This window comes from Macaca mulatta, chromosome X (assembly GCF_049350105.2).
Source record: "Macaca mulatta isolate MMU2019108-1 chromosome X, T2T-MMU8v2.0, whole genome shotgun sequence".
In the NCBI taxonomy this organism is placed as follows: Eukaryota; Metazoa; Chordata; class Mammalia; order Primates; family Cercopithecidae; genus Macaca; species Macaca mulatta.
Genome location: NC_133426.1, coordinates 54,311,894 through 54,332,880, shown reverse-complemented (window position 1 = coordinate 54,332,880; position 20,987 = coordinate 54,311,894). Strand labels below are relative to the sequence as shown.

Here is a 20,987-nt window from a genome sequence, read left to right as displayed (position 1 = left end):
AGCTGGGCGTAGTGGCGGACGCCTGTAATCCCAGCGACTCGGGAGGCTGAGGCAGGAGAATCGCTTGAACCCAGGAGGCGGAGATTGTAGTGAGCCGAGATCGTGCCACTGCATTCCAGCCTGGGCGACAGAGTGAGACTCTGTCTCAAAAAAAAAAAAAAAAAAGAAAAAGAAAAAAAAAGATTCTATGGGATTTAGTGAGATTCTTCATGGCAGACCCTGATGAGAGAGAGCCGTTTCAAGCAAGTAGTGGAGGCAGATTGGAGTGGGTTGAAAGATAAGTAGGAGGTGGGAAAATGAAGACAGTTGGGTGTAGGCAACTCTTTTGAGAAGTTTGTGGAAGAGAAGAGAAGGAGGTGGTTGGAGAGGGAGAATTCTTGGTAATTGTTTATTTGTTTTTAGATGGAACAGGCCTGAGTATGTTTAGATGCTGTTGGGAAGGAGCAAGGACAAATTCCTAGGCTTCGTAGCAAAAAGTCAAGAGCTTCCTCTACGGTGGCTTCTGTTTACTCTCTGCAGTAGGTCAGGTTATTTGCTGAGGGTTACAGAGCAGATGGAGAAGTTGGGGGTTTGAGGGGAAAGGAGGTCTGAAATGGCCACTGTGGAGAACGGGAGGGAGAGCTGACTAGTAGGGTTGTGGGTCAAAACTGAGGGCCTGGTAGAAGCTGGGAACCATGGGTTTATAGTGGCACAAATCTGTGAAGTTGAATAGTTTTCTCCAGCAATGTTTAGCTGCCTGGGCGCAGGCATGGCAAAGGCGGACAGTTGGACTGATTCAAGATTGGGATGTTGCCAGACGGATGCGACGAATCAGGGAACTGAGGGTATTTAAGAAAGTGACTAAGTAAGGGACCATGATATCTGGTCTGAGCACAGTGAAGGAGAATCAGAGACAGGTCCTCTATGAGCTCAGCCCTAGGAACACTCAGGAACATGCGGAAAGGCTTTTGGAAAAGAGAGTGAAAGGCAAGCAGAGGGGAGAAGACCTGAGATGGGATGGAAGGGCAGATATGGGGGAAGGGGGGTTGAGCCCGGAGACTTGCCTGTGGGGAAAGCAGGCTGAGGGGGAATTTTTTAAGGGGCAGGAGGGCCTTGAGAGCGGTAGCAGCGAGAAGTGAGGCGGCCCCGAGCGAGGGGGCGTGGTCAGGCGCAAATCCCGGGCGAGGGGGCGGGGCCCCGGTAACTGGGTCCCAGCGCCGCTGTGGCTGCGGCTGCCTCTGCGAGGCTCCCGCCTCCCCACCCCCTTTCCCAGGGCTCCTTCCCGCCCGCCGCCGCCGAGCCCCAGGCCGAGGCTGGGGAGGACACTGGAGCCCGGCCCAGGCCGTTCTCCTGCCCCAGGGGCTGGAGCATCGTCTGGGACGACTGGCTGAAGGCGAGCCCCGCAGCCTAAGCGCGGCGCACACGCGCGCCCCCGGCCACCGCCGTTCTCTTCCCTCCCCTCTTCTCCCCTCCCCTCTCCTCCGCCCCCGGCCTCGGCTGCGGCGGGAGGAAGAACGCTTTCCAACCAGCCAGGAGAGCCCAGATCTATTCCCATTCGGGGAGAAAGAAGAGACCCCGCACTTGGATCCGACCGACTTCTCGCCCCGGGGCCACGGAAGTGGCTCGCAGTCTACGAGAGAGTCCCCGCCGAGCGTAGCCCTTCAACCCTCGCCCAACCGCAGCCGCATAGACAGCGCTCCCCAGCGGGCCCCCGGCCCCGTCGAGCCCACTCCCCGCACGGGGCCGGGGCCGGGGCCGGCGATGCCTGGCACGGCAGCGGCGGTGGCCGCGGCTGCTGCTGCTACTGCCACCGCTGCCACGGCTGCTGGCCCGGGCCCGGGCTGGGGGCTTGAGTCTCCGCAGTGGGGCTGAGCCCGCAGCCCCGCCCCCCGATCCTGAGGCCGCTGCTCCGCCGGGCGCCGGGCCTCCTCCGCCCGCGCCTCCGCCCCAGGAGCTGGAGCCAAGCGGGGAGCTCGGGCCCCGCGCCCAGGCCCGGACCATGCATGGCCACCGAGCCCCGGGGGGCGCCGGGCCTTCGGAGCCCGAACACCCGGCCGCGAACCCGCCGGGCGCCGCTCCGCCGGCCTGTGCCGACTCGGACCCTGGAGCCTCAGAACCCGGACTGCTGGCGCTCAGGGGCTCAGGTTCGGCTCTTGGCGGCCCACTGGATCCCCAGTTTGTCGGACCCTCGGACACCAGCCTGGGTGCTGCTCCAGGCCACCGGGTCTTGCCCTGCGGTCCCAGTCCACAGCACCACCGGGCCCTACGCTTCTCTTACCACCTGGAGGGCTCGCAGCCTCGGCCTGGTGAGTGAGTGACCGAGAGAGCATGGGAGCCCGGGCCACGGGCCTGGTACTGGAAGCGGGTTCTTGTTCTCGAGTCCTCTAAGCCCCACCTCGGGACAGGCTCCCTTACCTCGGCCCTTTGGGTCCCCTCAACCCTCTTCCCCTCCCCACGCCCCTTGGCCTTGTGTCCAGTCCTTTCAACCTCTGTCCCCATCTCCTCTCTCTGTCCCTTGTGCCCCTCAACCACTCCAACCCCCTTCTTGTCTGTCTGCTGAGGCTAATGGGAGAGGGAGCACTCGCGAGAAAAAGAGGGAGGATTGCAAGGCAGCAGCGGATATTTGGTTGGGGAAACCAGGGTTTAGTTTGGAGAACAGAAGAAAAAAAAGGAGTCTTCCATTTGCCAAGCGCCTACATTGTACCAGGCACTGGACTGGGTGCTTTACGTAGATTTTCATTTCAGCTGCAGGAACCCTCATGAAGTAGATACTATTAGTCCCATTTTGTAGGGAAGGAAACTGAAGCTCAGAGAAGTTAAGCTACTTGCCCAAGGTCACACAGCTAGTAGGGAGCCAGGATTTGAACCAGATCTATTTGTGTCCAAAGTCTGTGGTCTTTCTGCTTCCCCAGACTGAGGCTGGAGACCATGAAAGTAATGCCAAGCCTTCTGCTTATGTGATTTTCTCCTGTACTATTCAGCAGCCCTGGAGTATGAGCAGAAAAAAAAAAAGAAGGATGGTGGATTGATCCAAGGTTGGGATTTTGCCAGGTGTGTGTGGCGGGAGAGCAAGGGAAGGAAGGAGTAGACGGTGCTGATGAGAGAGAAAGGTGGAAGAGGTGGGCCTTGGGAGTCAGGCTAGAGGAGAAGGTTGGAGGGGCTGATAGGTAGGGAGACAGCAGAAAAGCCAACAGAGGCAGAAGCCAGTTGTAGCAGGAGCTGGAGAGCTGCAGGGCCACGAGGTTGGTTGTGATGTGAAATCAGGATGGTTTCTTGGGTTTGAAAAGGTGGAGCAGCTCTAGGTCAGGCTGAGGCCACAGACCACTGCCTTTGTGCTACACAGGCCTAAGTGTCTGAGGAGCCCAGCAGGACCTCCCCCATATGGGGACATTCTCATATGGGCCTGAGCCCAGGAGCCACAGAAGAAGAGCACAGCACATCTGCCCTGCCTTCCACTGGGACTGAAGGAGTTATTAAGCCTTTGGGGGCTCCCGGGTTCACACCTCAGGTTCCACAGATCTCTGGGACCATGGCCTTGCACCAGGTAGCAGTAGTGAAGTATAAGGCATGGGCAGGATGTACCTTTTGCTGCCGTCATGACCTTGGGCTAGGCATGGAACCTATGGGAGATTTCAGGGGGCTCCTTCCGTGTGGGCTGAAGATAACCAACTGGCAACAGGCCCTTAACGCCCTGGCCTGCATGTTACTTCTGCTGGCTTTCCAAACTCCCCTTGACACTGTGTAAAGTCAGTGCCTTTTTTCAGATGCCAAAACAGGCCACAAGCACTCCCACCCCAGGACTTTGCATTGGCTTTTCCTTCTGGCTGGAAGCTCTTCCCCTAGCCCTCTCTACCTGGCTTGCTCCTCGTCTTGCATGTCTCAGGTCAAATGTCACCTCTTCCAAGAGACCATCCCTGACCACTTTAGGTAGGGCCACTTGTGAGCCTCCATCGGAGACTGTGAGTGTGCTTCCATCCTTGCGCTTAGTACAATCTGAAATTATCTTATTGTATGTGTGTACTCGTTTATTGCCTGTCTTCCTTCACTAGAATGTGAGCTCCATGGGGGCAAGGCGACTATATCTCTTTTGCTCACTGTTGTATCCCCAGCAACTAGCACAGTGCCTAACACACGGTAGTTGCTCAATAAATCCTCATTAAATAAATGCCTAAACAGATACTAAAGAAGCATATAGTAGGCCCCGCAGTAACTACTGCCTAAAAGAAGGACACCAGGCCGGGCGCGGTGGCTCACGCCTGTAATCCCAGCACTTTGGAAGGCCAAGGCGGGTGGATCACGAGGTCAGGAGTTCAAGATCATCCTGGCTAACACGGTGAAACCCCTCTCTACTAAAATACAAAAAAATTAGCCGGGAGTGGTGGTGGACGCCTGTAGTCCCGGCTACTCGGGAGACTGAGGCAGGAGAATGGTGTGAACCCGGGAGGCGGAGCTTGCAGTGAGCCAAAATCGTGCCACTGCACTCCAGCCAGCCTGGGAGACAGAGCGAGACTCCGTCTCAAAAAAAAAAAAAAAAAAAAAAAAAAGGACACCAAATTCCTGCCCTCTGGATACTCTTGATCTGAAAGTCAGTAGCTGGGCAATGTCTGGACCCCTAGTCTCTGGCCTCTGTAATCAATACATGGTGATGATTCTGAGTATGCCTTCCCAATCCACCAATTCATTCAAATTACAAATCATAATACCCTTCCTAAACCACTCTCCTCCTCCCCAAAAAGGCAACACAGAGTTCCCAGGATCCTTTTCCCCAACGAAGTCCCTGCCTCTGTAATTGCATAGTGGGTGTCTTTTTTTTTTTTTTTTTAATTCAAGATGGGGATTGCGAATAAGGCAAGTGTCAGGGAAGGACCTGGCCTCCTATTCTAACTAATTCACTTTGTGACCCTGAATGAGTGACTTCCCTTCTCTGAACCTCAGTTTCTTCATCTAGAGAATGCAATGAGGAGTCTATGAGTTAATGGTTGTAAAGCCTGCAGCATGGTATAAATCCTCAGCAACCAGGAGTTTAAAAAAAAATAAAATTGAGTTAAAAAATAAGAGAAAAACCTTCTGAAGAAGAGGCGGAGGAATTACTCAGGCCCTGACTAGGTGGGCGCCGGGCCATGTGATTCACTGCAGCATGGGTTGTGAGAGGCCCGCCTCCCCCACTGCCCAGCTGGCCCAGGGGTAGGCACAAGTGACTTGACTTCTCTCTCCACAGGACTCGCCTATAATTGGCCCTAAGAGGGCAGGGTTAGTGGTTGTAGGGTGTGTGTGCACCAGAGAGAGAGAGAGTTTCCTGAACTTCAATTAAAGGGTTGAAACATTCTGGTCCACATGTTAAGATTTCCGTGTGCCTGCTGACTTCCTCCCTAACACTGCTGAGACCTTTATTGAATCACCATCTTCAGGGCTCAGTGGCTCATCCTGGGGGTGGGGGGAGGCTTTTAAAAATAATAATTGTATCTTATCCATGTGAACAGCCTTGAATTGCTTCAAAGTGCTTTCTCTTTTAGTGATCCTGTCTGCTTCTTGGTGGGGAAAGGGACAGTTGTTATTATGCCGATTTTGCAGGTTGATTAAACCGAAGGGTCACTGGGAAAACCCAGTGAAATGCCAGAGAGGGGTTTGAGAGAGTCAGAAAGTGGTTTGCTTGCAGGGGTTTGCAGAGATGGCGGCTCTATTCCTCAGTGTTGAGGCCTAGAATGTCCTTCCAGATGCGGGGATTGTGGGGATATTGGTGTCTGACCCTAGCTAAGTCAAAGGAGTTGTACCTGATGTTAGAGCCGTTTTGTGGGTAATGGGGGAAACTGAGCCAGTTGAGGGGGGCAAGAGGAGGGGCTGACTCTCATTTGGATCCTGAGGCATCTTCAGAGTCTCCAAGAGTAAAAATTGGAGTTAGAAAAGACCCTAGATACTGTCTCATTCTGGGTTTCCCGAACTGAGTGAGCATCAGAATCTCTTGTTGACCTTAAAAAGAAATGTGATTCCACACTCCACCTCAGCGCTCCAGAATCTTGGGGTTGACAACCAAGGAATCTATTTTCAAAAGCTCCTTAGGTGATTGTGATGCACAGCTTAGAGTGGGAACCACTAGTTAAGTCCGTTTTCCAGATGGGGCAGTGGAGGCTCAGAGAGGTAGTGATTTTTTTTAGCCATGGTCCTACAGTGAGTCAGCATCATTAGGGCCAGGAGAATACATCGGCCTACCCCTCTAAGGCCCTTTCCCCAGGGACCCATGTGGGCTTCTGTTAACTCACTCCTAACCCCAAACGGAGGCACAGGATTAAACACAAAGGGAGAGTCAACCTCTCGCCCTCATACACACAAACACTGGCTGCCTCAGTTTACCCCTTATTCTCAGCTCTCGTGAATGGCTGCCATTTGGCAGTTCAAATTGGAAGGCAGTTGCCATTCTGGGACTCTAGGCAGAGGAAACCCTGGCATCATCAGTGCCCAGTGCAGGGTCTGGCCCTAAGAAAGGGCTCTAGAGGGGTGTCAAGAAAGGGTTGTAGAGCTAGAGAAGAACATGGAGGACAATTCAGGTAAGAGGTTTAGTGGGAGCAAAGGCAGCGAGACATGGGGCACTGGGGAATAGGGCTAGTATTGGGAGGAGTGGAGTGACAAGGCTGAGAAGGAACTTTCTTCTGAGGACGAAGAGAAACCATCAAAGGGTTTATTAACGGGAATGATGTGCTCAGATGGGGGTGTTTGGAAGCTCTCCCTAGCTGCATAGGGAGAATGGATGGAAGGGGTGCAAGAGTGGAAGCAGGGAGACAGGCAGGTGAGTGTTGCAGTCTTCCCAGAGAGAGGTGATAGTAGCTTGGGTTAGAGCGATGGCAGGTAAGGAGGGTAAGATCTGAGAGATATTTAGATGCTAGCATGGACAGGCCTTGGTAGTAGCTTGGATGTAGAGGCTGAGACAGAAGGCAAAGTCCAGATTGCTCCATGTTGTTTTCTGAAACCAACTGCAGTGACCTGGTGGATGTTGGTGGGGCCATCTATATACAAGAGAGGGAGGAGGTTTGAGGGAAGATAGTAAATTGTGTTTGAGACAAGTTGAATTCGAAACGCCTGCGGGTACATGCAGGTGAAGATGGCCAGCAGGCATTTGTGGGTTTGGTTCATTTTTGTTTTTTACTACCCAGGATGATCACTTTTAATATTGTGGTCTGTTTTCTGCTAGATCTTTTTCTACATATTGGTGTGTATTTTACATAATTGAAATCATATTATATGTTCAATTTTATATCATGCTTTTTCATTTAATGTATTTTTCCAACATCATTAAAAACTCTTCATGAACTTTTTTTGAACATTTTAATGACTGCGTAATAATATGCCATTGTATGGATTTACCATAATCTTTTTTTTAACTTTTATTTTAGGTTCAGGGGTACATGTGCAAGTTTGTTATATGGGTAAACTGCATGTCAGGGGGATTTGGTATACAGATTATTTCACCACCCAGGTAATAAGCATAGTACCTGATAGGTAGTTTTTCAGTCCTTACCCTCCTCCCTCCCTCCACCCTCAAATAGGCCCCAGTGTCTGCTTTTTGTTTCTTTGTGTCCATATGTACTCAATGTTTAGCTCCCATTTATAAGTGAGAACATGCGGTATTTGGTTTTCTGTTCCTGCCTTAGTTTGCTAAGGATAATGGCCTCTAACTCCATCTGTGTTCCTACAAAGGACATGATCTCATTCTTTTTTATGGCTGCATAGTATTCCATGGTGTATACATAACACATTTTCTTTATCCAGTCCACTATTGATGGGCATTTGGGTTAATTCCATGTCTTTGCTATTGTGAATAGCACTGTGATGAACATACATATGCATGTGTCTTTATGGTAGAACAATTTATACTCCTTTGAGTATATACTCAATAGTGAGATTACTGAGTTGAATGGTAATTCTGCTTGAGTTATTTGAGAAATCACCAAACTGCTTTCCATAATGACTGAACTAATTTACATTCCCACCAGCAGTGTATAAGCATTTCCTTTTCTCTGCAACCTGGCGTGTTATTTTTTGACTTTTTAGTAATAGCCATTCCGACTGGTGTGAAATGGTATCTCATTGCAGTTTTGATTTGCATTTCTCTAATGATTAGTGATGTTGAGCATTTTTTCTTTTCTTTTTTTTTCTCTGTCACCCAGGCTGGAGTGCAGTGGCTCTGTCTCAGCTCACTTCAACCTCCGCCTCCCAGGTTGAAGCAATTCTCCCACCTCAGCCTCCCAAGTAGCAAGATTACAGGTGCTTGGCACCACACCCAGCTAATTTTTGTATTTTTAGTAGAGACGGGGTTTCGCCATGTTGGCTAGGCTGGTCCAGAACTCCTGACCTCAGGTGATCCAACTGCCTCGGCCTCCCAAAGTGCTAGGATTATAGGTGTGAGCCACCACGCCCGGCCGATGTTGAACATTTTTTTCATATGCTTATTGGCCACATGTATGTGTTCTTTTGAAATGTATCTGTTCATGTCCTTTGCCCACTTTTTAATGGGGTTGTTTGTTTATTGCTTGTTGATTTAAGTTCCTTACAGATTCTGGATATTGGACCTTTGTCAGATGCATAGTTTGCAAATATTTTCTCCCATTTCTTTTTTTTTTTTTTTTTTTTTGAGACGGAGTCTCGCTCTGCCACCCAGGCTGGAGTGCAGTGGCCGGATCTCAGCTCACTGCAAGCTCCGCCTCCCGGGTTCACGCCATTCTCCTGCCTCAGCCTCCCAAGTAGCTGGGACTACAGGCGCCCGCCACCTCGCCCGGCTAGTTTTTTGTATTTTTTAGTAGAGACGGGGTTTCACCGTGTCAGCCAGGATGGTCTCGATCTCCTGACCTCGTGATCCGCCCGTCTCGGCCTCCCAAAGTGCTGGGATTACAGGCTTGAGCCACCGCGCCCGGCTATTTTCTCCCATTTCTGTAGGTTGTTTACTCTGTTGATAGCTTCTTTTGCTGTGCAGAAGCTCTTTCATTTAATCAGGTCCCATTTGTCAATTTTTGTTTTTGTTGCAATTGCTTTTAGTGCCTTCATTATGAAATATTTGCCAGGTCCTATATCCAAAATGGTATTTCCTAGGTTGTCTTCCAGGGTTTTTATAGTTTTAGGTTTTACATTTAAGTCTTTAATCCATCTTGAGTTGATTTTAGTATATGGTGTAAGGAAGAGATCTAGTTTCAGTCTTCTGCATGTGGCTAGCCAGTTATCCCAGCACCATTTATTGACCAGGGAGTCCTTTCCCCATTGCTGCTTTTGTCAATTCTGTCAAAGGTTAGATGGTTGTAGGTGTGTGGCCTTATTTCTGGGCTCTCTATTCTGTTCTGTTGGTCTGTGTATCTGTTTTTGTCCAGTACCATGCTGTTTTGGTTACTGTAGCCCTGTAAATATAAAGTCGGTAGTGTGATGCCTCTGGTTTTGTTTTTTGTTGTTGTTGTTGTTGTTGTTGTTGTTGTTGTTTTGTTGTTGCTGTTGAGACAGAGTCTCGCTCTGTCGCCCAGGCAGGAGTGCAGTGGCGCGATCTCAGCTCACTACAAGCTCCGCCTCCCGGGTTCACGCCATTCTCCTGCCTCAGCCTCCGGAGTAGCTGGGACTACAGGTGCCCACCACCACGCCCAGCTAATTTTTTGTATTTTTAGTAGAAATGGGGTTTCACCGTGTTAGCCAGGGTGGTCTCAATCTCCTGACCTCGTGATCCACCTGCCTTGGCCTCCCAAAGTGCTGGGATTACAGGCGTGAGCCACCGCGCCCGGCCTTTTTTTTTTTTTTTTTTTTTGTTCTTTTTGAGGCTGAGTCTCACCCCATAACCCAGGCTGAAGTGCAGTGGCATGATCTCAGCTCACTGCAACCTCCTCCTCCCTGGTCCCAGTTCAAGCAATTCTCCTGCCTCAGCCTCCCAAGTAGCTGGGATTACAGGCACACACCACCACGCCCAGCTAATTTTTGTATTTTTAGTAGAGACAGGATTTCGCCACGTTGGCCAGGCTGGTCTTGAACTCCTGACCTCGTGATCTGCCTGCCTCGGCCTCGCAAAGTGCTGGGGATTACAGGTGTGAGCCACCGTGGGTTTTTTGTTTTGTTTTTGTTTTTAGATGGAGTGTCACTCTGTCACCTAGGCTGGAGTGCAGTGGCATGATCTCAGCTCACTGCAACCTCTGCCTCCGGGACTCAAGTGATTCTCCTGCCTCAGCCTCCTGAGTAGCTGGGATTACAGGTGCCCACCACCATGCCTGGCTAATTTTTGTATTTTTAGTAGAGACGTGGTCTCTCCATGTTGGCCAGACTGGTCTCGAACTCCTGACCCCAGGTAATCCGCCCGCCTCGGCCCCCCAAAGTGCTGGGATTACAAGCTTGAGCCACCATGCCCAACTGGCTTTGTTCTCTTTATTTCGGATTGCCTTGGCTATTTGGACACTTGTTTCTATATTAATTTTTAAATAGTTTTTTAAAATTATGTGAAGAATGTCATTGGTAGTTTGATAGGAATAGCATTGAATCTATAAATTGCTTTGGGCAGTATGGCCATTTGAGCGATATTGATTTTTCCAGTCCATGAGCATGGAATGTTTTCCCATTTGTTTGTGTCATCTCGCAAGCAGACGTTTGGATGTAAGATTGGAAAGCTCAGGAAAGAGGCCTGGGCCAGTGATGTTTGGGAGTTTTCACCACCAACGCATACCATGTATAGATCTGGGAGCCAGTCCCATCCTTGAAGACAGACAGTAAGGTTGGCAGGGTGACACTCAGATGAATTATTCAGTACCTGCTGGAACTTTGCCATAGAAATGCCTTTTTTCGGGGGAAAGCAGTTTTTAAAGTATATTTTCATGAAGCTGAGACCCAGCCGTTTTTAAAGCATATTTGAGGGCTGGGCACGGTGGCTCACACCTGTAATCTCAGCTACTCGGGAGGCTGAGGCACGAGAATCACTTGACCCCGGGAGGCAGAGGTTGCAGTGAGCCGAGATCACCCGACTGCACTCCAGCCTGGGTGACAGAGCAAGACTGTGTTTTTTGTTGTTGTTGTTTTCTTTGTTTTGTTTTGTGTTGTGTTGTTTTTGAGACAGAGTCTTGCTCTGTCGCTCAGGCTGGAGTGCAGTGGCAGTCTCATCTCACTGCAACCTCCACCTCCCGGGTCCCCGTTCAAGCAATTCTCCTGCGTCAGCCTCCCCAGTAGCTGTGATTACAGGCACAAGCCACCATGCCCAGCTAATTTTTGTATTTTTAGTAGAGACAGGGTTTCACCATGTTGGCCAGGCTGGTCTTGAACTCCTGACCTTGTGATCCACCCACCTTGGCCTCCCAAAGTGCTGGGATTACAGGCATGAGCCACTGTGCCCGGCCAAGACTGTGTCTTAAAAAATAAAATCGACCAGGCACGGTGACTCACGCCAGTAATCCTAGCACTTTGGGAGGCTGAGGCGGGTGGATCACTTGAGGCCAGGAGTTTGAAACCAGCCTGGCCAACATGGCATAATGTTTTCTCTACTAAAAATACAGAAATCAGCCAGGCGTGGTGGCTCACGCCTGTAATCCCAGCACTTTAGGAGGCCGAGGTGGGTGGATCACAAGGTCAAGAGGTTGAGACCATCCTGGCCAACATAGTGAAACCCTGTTTCTACTAAAAATACAAAAATTAGCTGGGTGTGTTGGCACGTGCCTGTAGTCCCAGCTACTCGGGAGGCTGAGGCAGGAGACTCACTTTAACCTGGGATGCGGAGGTTGCCGTGAGCCGAGATCGTGCCACTGCACTCCAGCCTGGCGACAGAGTGAGACTCCGTCTCAAAGAAAAAAAAAAAATCATCCAGGTATGGTGGCACACGCCTGTAATCCCAGCTACTCAGGAGGCTGAGGCAGGAGAATTGCTTGAACCCAGGAGGCAGAGGTTGCAGTGAGTCAAGATTGTGCCACTGCACTCCAGCCTGGGTGACAGACCGAGACTCTGTCTCACAAAAAATAAAATATAAAATAAAATAAAAACTTGCCGGGCACGATGGCTCACGCATGTAATCCCAGCACTTTGGAAGGCCGAGGTGGGTGGATCATGAGGTCAAGAGATTGAGACCATCCTGGCAACATGGTGAAACCCCGTCTCTACTAAAAATACAAAAATTAGCTGGGCGTGGTGGCACACACCTGTAGTCCCAGCTACTCAGGAGACTGAGGCAGGAGAATTGCTTGAACCTGGGAGGTGGAGGTTGCAGTGAGCCAAGATCTTGCCACTGCACTCCAGCCTGGCGACAGAGCGGGACTCCGTCTCAAAAAAAAAAAAAAAAAAAAAAGCGTATTTGAGGCCAGGCATGGTGCCTCACACCTGTAATCCCACCACTTTCGGAGGCCAATGGGGCAGGATTGCTTGAGGGCAGGAGTTCATGACCAGCCTGAGCTACATAGTGAGACCCCATCTCTACAAAAAATGTTTTTAAATTAGCAGGGCATGGTGGTGTATGCCTGTAGTCACAGCTACTCGAGAGGCTGAGGTGGAAGGATCACTTGTGCCCAGGAGTTTGAGGCTGCAGTGGAGTATGATTGTGCCACTGCACTCCAGACTGGGTGACAAAGTGAGACTCTGTCTCAAAAAATAATAAGCATATTTGCATGAAACTGAGACCCATTTCATGTACCCAGGGTAGCTGGCTATTGCAAAGTATTGAGGGAGGAATACTTCTGAAAAGCAAATCAAACATGGGTAAAGTAAATTTGTGTGGTTTCCCTCGGTGTTCTCTCTGTTGTGGGCATCCTGAGAGGGCAGTGAGGGGGTTTGCTTATGGAAAGGAGAAGAGAGGGCTTGGGACAGGAGGAGGTAGTGGGGTCTGCTGGCGAGTTTTGGAGAGCAGTAGTTTGAGATTCCAAGGGAGAGTCTGGGGAAATAACCAGATTTGGTTCCTAGTCCACTAGGGCCTTCCAAACAAACACAACAAAATGTAAAGACTCTGGGTAACTGGGAAAAGGACTTCTCCAGACAAGACTAAAAGAATAGAAGCTTCCAAATTGCAGATGGTTGGCACTCCGCTCTTGGCCGTTTCAGGCCCCTCTGTCCCTGGGGGAGGGCCCAGGTGAGGCTGCCTGCTTCCTCAAGGGAGAGTGGAGTGGCAGCTAACAATGCCCCAGACAAACCCAAGCCATGGCCTTCTGGGGGCCAGTTAGCTAAATGCCTTAGGCAGATGTGGAGCTGGCCAGACGCTGGCTGGGTGGGGCTAGGACCTGTCTGGAATGAGGGCAGGAAATGCAGTCTGCCATTGGCTAGCACCACAGAGTTCAGTTCCCTCATCTGGAGAGAGCAAACATCTTTGGAGCAATGAGTCCAGCCTCTCTGGGCTCTGGTGCCCAGTTCCTTGGACCTGGAAGGTGTGACACCTCCAAACAGTGTCTGAAAGCACACACAGCTCCGGAGACAAGGCTGCAGGGCAGTAGCCGAGGGAGCCTCAGCACTCCTGGCTCTGCTATTGGTTCACCGTTCCTCCAGGCCTCCCTTCCCCTCTCAGGGTCTTAGTTTCCCTATTTGTAATATCCCAGACCTGGTCATTGTGGTATCAGTAAATAATACTTGGTGAGCAAACAGGTGACAGGGGAAGGGAAAGTGAACGAGGGGAGCAAGGGGGGCATTTCTTTCTTTAACATGTACCTGTTGAGTGCCTACTATGTGCTAGGCCCTGTGCTAGGTGCCAGGTAGGCAACAAGACAGTCACTATCCCTGTCCTGGTGGAGCTGATATCTAGCAGGAAAGACACACTACAAGCAATTCCAAGTGCAGATGCTGCAAGAACACATGAGGATGGGGGGAGTGGGCGGACAGGGCAAAGAAGATAAATTTGAGTTGAGACCTGAAGGATAAATAGGAGTCCAGAGGTAGGGAGAAGCAGACTAGCAGTTCGGGTCATGGGAACAACACGTGCCAAAGCCCTAGGCGGAAGAGAGCACTTTCGAGGAACAGACAAACGGCCATTGTGGCTGGAGCGTGGGGCGTGGGGCGGGGAAATGTTCCTGAGCTAGGCCTTCCTTGTCCCTGTGCTCAGGAGTTTCACCCCCGAAGGCAAAGGGAGCCCTTCACAAGGCTGAAGGGATTGCAGGGGACTGTGTTTTCCAAAAGCTGGCAGTGGTGTAGAGAATGCCTCGTAGAGGCCCGGAAGATGGGAGGGAAACCAGTTAGGGGGCTGGATGGGGAATGAAGCATAGGGATTTTAGAGCAACTGAGGACAGTGCATCTAAAGGACTCGGGGCCTGGCTGGACATGTGGGTTGAGGAAGAGGGAGAAGCCTAGGACTTGGGCAGCTGGGCGGATGGAGTTGTCCTTCCTGCGATGGGGAAGGCAGGAGGAGAAGCAGACCAGGGCTGGGGTAGGAGTGTCGTTCACAATGTGCTGAGGCTGAGGAGCCTGAAGACAGGACATCTAGGTGACAGCACCCAGTTGGCATCAGACATGCCTATCTGGGTCCCAGAGTAAGGGCAGGTGGGTGAGGGGCACAATTATGTAGCTGAGACTAAGAGGGAAGAGCCCTCCTTGGCGCTTCCCCATGGCCCCTGCAGGGAAAGGGTTAAATCGCGGAGGGAAGACGCCTGTGGAAAGCGGGAAAGGCGGGACTGGTAGGGCTGGCCTCTGGGAGCTGCAGCTGGCATAGAAGCCCTTCCGGCCCGCCGGGGGCCTGCTAGGCCTGGGCCGCCACCGCCCACACCACTGCCTTTGCCTTCGCCTTTGCCTTCCCTGCTTCCCCTCCGGCTCCTTCCCTGCTCCCCTAGGCCGGGGCCCCCCTACCTAATGCATTCCAGGTGTAGACACCGCACGGGTGCGGGAGGGGCAGGGAAGGCTGGGGTCGCTTTCACCGCATCTCTTAGGGAGCATCTCCCAGGCTCGCTGACTGCTTCTCTGTCTGGAGAATTCCCTCAGGGATCTCTGTTTGGGCCTCCCTGTCTCTGGCAGGGGCCGGCAGCAGAGAGAGCCCCCCACACCCAGGTCTGCCACTTTCTGAAGTGTCATGTGACCTTGGGCAAGTCACCTCACCCCTCTGAGCCTCGGTTTTCTCAACTGGAAAATGGGGTTGTCATTCCCACCTTCTCGGGTTGTTGTAAGGATTCAATGCCACAGATCCATCCCACAGCCCTTGGCATGGCACATTGTCACCACGTTCAACAGATGGCCCTGGCCTGCCCTTTTTGTCCCTGCCCCTCTGCCTGGGCCTGTATCCCTCGCTGACTGCCATGCCCTGTGTGGACCTTTCTGTCTTTTGTCTCTCTTCTGACTTGTCCCTTTTGTCCATCTCCCTCTATGTCCATCTCTGGGTCTCTGTGGTTTTCCTGTCCTCTCCCTCCTTGTGTTTGTCCCAGTGTCTTTCTCTTATCATCTGTCTTTTCCCCTCATGATCCGTCTGTGTCTCCAACTCTCAGATTTGGTCAGGCCTCTGGTGAATGGGAAGGGAGATGGGTGGGTGTTGGGGTCCCTGGGGTTGAGGCAAGGGTCAGAGGGACCATCCCCCTAGCGGCTTTGCCTCACGGGAAGGGGAATCTCAGCCAGCGTGGCAGCCCCAGCATCGGGTAATTACTGCTCCCAGTGCTCCCAGCTGCAGCTCCACTCCCTTCCCTTCCTGTCCTCTGAAGTCCCCAGCTCCTCCCGGGGCGAGGGGCCGGGGGGAGGAGTGGGGGGTGGAGCTACCGCCCCCTATCCTCTGGCCTCTAGTCTAGAGAAGCAGGGAGGAGGTGGCTGGGCCCTCACAGTAATCAAGCAACTGGAAGAGGGATGGGCTGCTTATGCTCTCATGTGGCTGCTTGGTTTCTCTGTGTGTGTGTGTGTGTGTGTGTGTGTGTGTGTGTGTGTGCGCGCGCGCGCGTGCGTGCATGTGCCTGGCCTTCTTTGTCCCCGTGGATCTATTTTGTGTGTGTGTCTTAATGTTCTTGTTTCTGTATGGCCATCTGTGTGTTTGTATATAGATCCATGTGTGTCTCTGGGTCTGTATGTGTTACGTGCTCCTCTGTGCCTGGTTGTACGTCACCTTGGCACTAAGCATATGGGAGTTTCTAGATGTTTCTGCATGTGGGTCTCCTTAGATCTTGTGGATGTGTCTGTCTGTTTCTATACCTGTGTCTGTTCCCGTGCCTGCGTCTGTCTCTGCATGCCCCCTATAGGTGTATGGTGGTGGTTGTGGTGTAGGGAAGGGGGTGTCTGCTTGCTTTTATCTTTTGGCCTTTCCTAATCCTTCTTCCTGGTGTGGAGCCTTCTTGCAAACCCAGGACATTACGTGCTCCAAATATATGCTTCACTCCTACCTCCCCACCCAGTATCCACACTTTTGCCCACTCTTCTTCCCTTGTCTGCAGAACCATTCTCAGTCCATCTATACCTAAAAAAACACACCCCAGCCTGGATGGTGCAACTAAAAACCACCTCCTTTAGGAAGTCTTCTCTTCTCCCCGCTCCAAATGTGATTTCTTTCCCAACTCAGCAGTCACTGAAGATGTGCTCTGTGACTCTGGACACAGACACACTTGGGATCTGGTCCCAGCTCAACCACTTTTAGCTGTCCTCAGGCAAATTATTTTGCCTCTCTGTGCGTCAGTTTCCTCATCTGTAAAATGGGTAATAGCTCACCGGATCATTAGGAGGATGCCATACGAGAGCATCAACACACCACCTGGCCCAGAGTAGGTGTTCAGCAGTTGAATCCTCATATCTTATATCCTCTGCTAAAAAGTGAACAGCTTGAGTTCCAGAGATTTCTGCATGTTCTTACAATCTCCTGCTCTTTCTTCTTTAGGCATCCTGCACAGGGCAGAAGGTAAACCGGGTCAGACAGAACAAAAGGCAGATTCCAATTCGGGGAACTTCTGACAAGTAATGCATGGGCCAGCTCCCTGAGCCTGCTCAGACGCAGAGGAGACTGGGCCCTTCCAGGGAATGGGAGATGGGACCTGCAAGGCTTCTACTCAAGGGCAAGAGCATGGGAGATAGGGCAAGGCATAAACAGCAGGGGTAGAATGAGCCTTCAGGATCAGCTAACTCAGACAGTGCAACGTGATGGCCCACAAGTTAAATTTGACTCACAAGTTTCATTTGGCCTGCCCACAGTTTTTAAAATTAAGGGATTTCACATGAAAAACCTGGATTTCCCGGCCGGCCACAGTGGCTCATGCCTGTAATCCCAGCACTTTGGGAGGCCAAGGTAGGTGAATCACCCGAGGTCAGGAGTTCAAGACCAGCCTAGCCAATGTGGTGAAACCCCATCTCTACTAAAAATACAAAAATCAGGCAGATGTAGTGGTGTGCACCTGTAATCCCAACTACTCGGGAGGCTGAGGCTGGAGAATCGCTTGAACCCAGGAGACAGAGGTAGCACTGAGCCGAGATCACGCCACTGTACTCCAACCTGGGTGACAGAGTGAGACTCTGTCTAAAAAAAAAGAAAAGAAGAAGAAGAAGAAGAAAAATCTGGATTTCTGAATTCCCTTGAAATATTGGAAGACCTGACAATACAGGGCCGCATTACTGCAAGGTGACACCTGCGTGGAGGGGAGAAGCTGCTGTTTCTACTTCAGGTTAGGCATGTGCTTTCCATTTTAACCCGGTCCCCACCATTCCCTATGGCCTTAGACTGTCCCACTCTACAGAAAGTTCCTCAGTTTATACTAGGGTCCGCACTTTACACAAACATCCTTCTCTTTAAAGAAGGGGCCCCACTTTACAAAAAGGAGTTCCCCTATTTAACAGTCTTCTGTTTTGTCATGATCCTTAAGAATTCTTCGGTTACAAACAGGCCATCCATTTTACAAAAGGGCCTTTAGAGAACTCTTGTCACTTTACAGAATGTCCCTCCACTTTGAAGAAGGCTCCTGTTTTTGGAAAAACTTCCTCCCTTTACAGAAGGGCCTTCTGTTTATTAAAGAGACCTCCATTTCACAGAAAGTGTCTCGATTTTGAAGGATAGAATGCTCTTTAGGAAACTCGAAAGAGTTAGGAAGCTCCTGACTTGCCAGAATGGCCCCCACTTCTTGAAAGTGTCTTCACGCTATAGAAAGTGCCTCCATTTTTCTGCAGAGTCCTTATGTTCAGAAGAACAGTGGACTTCAGAGAAGGAACCCCTGAGCTACCTACAGGGTTCCTGTAAACAGCTCCTTCTGCACATTTCACACTTGACCGAGCTTTGAGTTTGAACTTTCAGAGACAACATCTGCTAGGTCAGGCAAGGTCTGGGTGCAGTCTGGCCTTGAAGGTGGAGTGGGGCAGCTGGCCTGCAGCTCACATTCAAGGGGCAGTTGGGAAGAGGTGGGGCAGTTATGGCTGTTTTCTTGTTTTTTTTTTTTTTTTGGTCAAGCAGAGAGATGCCCCTTCGCCCCACAGAATTGGCTTCCCAAAAGGCACTTTCCTTTCTGCTGTTCTCCACTCCCTCTGTTCCCTTTCCCCACCCCACCCCCAGGAATTCCAGCTGTCCCTGGAGCCTACCTCTCAGCCGGGAAAGGAAGAGATTTGAGGGCTGTAGGGAGAAGTTTGCCTGGGCTGTCAGGAGGCCTGTGTGCTAGGGGCCGGCTTCTGCTTACCCTAGGATCTCGTCGCCGATTGTTCACAACAAGCAGAACACATTTCTCCCCATTTTAGCATCTCTGCAGAGCGATCTTTCATAGCTCTGGGCCCCAAATGGGGAAATTGGGGCCCAGAGCTTTGAAACCACTTGCCCCAGGACACCAGGGAGTTAATGACCAGGGTCCAGTCAGGGGCCCTAATAGCTGTCTTGAGAGTAAGCCAAGGCTACAGTAGCTGGGAGAAGCAAGAGGGGTTGCTATTAGCTAAGGAGGGGGAAAGTTGGCAGCTGAAATTCCCAGGAAGGGCTGAGGGAGATGCAGGGTCCAGTTCCAGTGGGAATGGGCAAAAGGAGCCCTTGTCCTCAAACTTAGCTAGATGCTGGACTTTATCTGCCAGTAAACCCAGAAGCATGTGCTCAGGACACCTGCCACGCAGGGGCATGCAGCAACCAGAAACAATTTTTGGAAGGATTTTCCTATTTCAACAACAATAAGTTGTCATGGGAAAATTCAAACCTCAGCTACACTTCTTGACACTTATTTTACAATTTTTTTTTCTGGTTTGTATTTTGAATTGAATTTGAATGGGGAGGACAGGGCACCATCGTCTTCACTGCCCTACCACCTCTCATAGGAATCCTGCCCTGATCTGCAGAGCTGTCCTGGTGAGCGGAGCTGGGTTCTGTGTCTCTCTGGCTGAGTTTGCTTGTGTTTCTCAGTGTATCCACAGTTTTACGTTGGGTTGCAGCCTACAGCCCGTGGGCTTATGTATCTATGTGTGTAGTTTTGTGGCTTTGTGATGTGTGATTCTGTTGGTTTTCAAGTTTAACCCATATCGCTCTGTGTGTGTGTGGCAGGGTGGGTCACTGTGCTCTTTCCCTTCGTTGTCCCATAGGCTCCCCCAAACCAAGGAACTGCTATTATAGTCCTTTTTTCCAGATAAAGAAACTGAGGCTCAGGTAGATGGGGAGACTTGCCCAGGGCCACACAGCTAGTAAAAGGTAGTGTTGGAATCTAAACTGAGGTCTGTGCAAGTCCTAAGCCAGCTGTTCCTAATACAAGTGCTGCAGCAGTTCAATCCATGCAGTCCAGTCAGTGATCATGATGACACCACCCTTGTTGGGAATAGTCAAGTATCATGGCTTTTTAAATTAGTGACTTAAAAAAAAAAAAGACCAGATTCAAGGCCATCCCTGAAATAACGGCACTGTCGTGAGCATTCAGATGCCCATTGCAGAAAAAATTGGGTAGAGTCCCTAGCCTGCTTGAGGCTTAAGTGGACAAGGGTCTGGGGGAACTCTGGCTACCAGGTGCTGTCTTGAAGGCCTGGCTCTGCCACATTCATTTGGAAGCTTTCCCTGACTAGGGTTGCCAGAATTAGCCTTCAAAAACTATTTAATACAATTAGATTTGAATTTCAGATATACAATAAGTCATTTTTTTTTTGTTTTTAGACAGGGTGTCACTCTGTTGCCCAGGCTGGAGTGCAGTGGCATGATCTCGGCTCACTGCAGCCTCCGCCTCCCGGGTTCAAGCCATTCTCCTGCCTCAGCCTCCCGAGTAGCTGGGATTACAGGCGCCTGCCACCACGTCCAGCTAATTTTTGTATTTTTAGTAGAGACGGGGTTTCGCCATGTTGGCCAGGCTGGTCTTGAACTTCTGACCTCGTGATCTACCCGCCTCGGCCTCCTAAAGTGCTGGGATTACGGGCATGAGCCACCACGCCCACCCCAACAAGTCATTTTTTAAGTATAGCTTGAGAAATTTTTAGTATAAGTATTCATGAGACATATTATACTAAAACATTCCTTGTTTATCTGAAATTCAAATTTAACTGAGTGAGCAGGTGTGGTGGCTTACACCTATAATCACAGCACCTTGGTAGGCTGAGGCAGGTGGATCACCTGAGGTCAGGAGATCGAGACCAGCCTGGCCAACATGGTGAAACCCCATCTCTACAAAAATACAAAAATTAACTGGGTGTAGTGGCAGGCACCTGTAATCCCAGCTATTGGGGAAGCTGAGGCAGGAGAATCGCTTGAACCCCGGAGTCGGAGGTTACAGTGAGCCGAGATCGCGCCATTGCACTCCAGCCTGGGTAACAAGAGCGAAACTCCGTCTCAAAACAAAACAAAAAAATTAACTGAGTGAGTGTCCTGTAGTTTGGCCACCCTATCCGTTCCCCTCCCCTGAGCTTCCCCAGTCCCCACAGGCTGACCCTCCTTACCTTTCCTGAGTTAGAGTCTTTTGTCTTTGAGATTGGGAACTCCCTGAGGGTAAGAGTCAAGATTGCCCTTCTGGCCTGATGAATGCCTGGGGGGCAGGGGTTTGAGAGTGGGGCAGGAAGGGTGCACACCCCACCCCCATCCCCATAGCAGAGCTGGCACAGTGCAGTGGCACTCCTGGGGTACCTAGAGTATGCTTTCCGTAGGTGACAAGAGATGTCCAAGTGGCAGTGGTGGTTGTGTGTGTGCAGTTGTGCCAAGCACGGTGCACAGACACAAGTAG

General features: G+C 50.9%; 1 protein-coding gene across 2 annotated transcripts in view; it reads left to right on the top strand.

Moving 5' to 3' along the window:
• The first annotated feature begins 1,181 nt into the window (after positions 1-1,181).
• Positions 1,182-20,987, top strand: part of FGD1 (FYVE, RhoGEF and PH domain containing 1) — a 52,165-nt gene continuing 32,359 nt past the window's right edge. Inside the window, exon 1 of one of the 2 annotated variants that reach the window (XM_002806251.4) lies at positions 1,182-2,285. In XM_002806251.4, the coding sequence (XP_002806297.2) occupies positions 1,979-2,285 (307 nt within the window). In that variant the 5' untranslated portion in view covers positions 1,182-1,978. Of the gene's footprint in view, positions 2,286-16,720; positions 17,499-20,987 lie in introns of those variants that run through there. The other variant, XM_028841995.2, reaches the window with a different exon arrangement.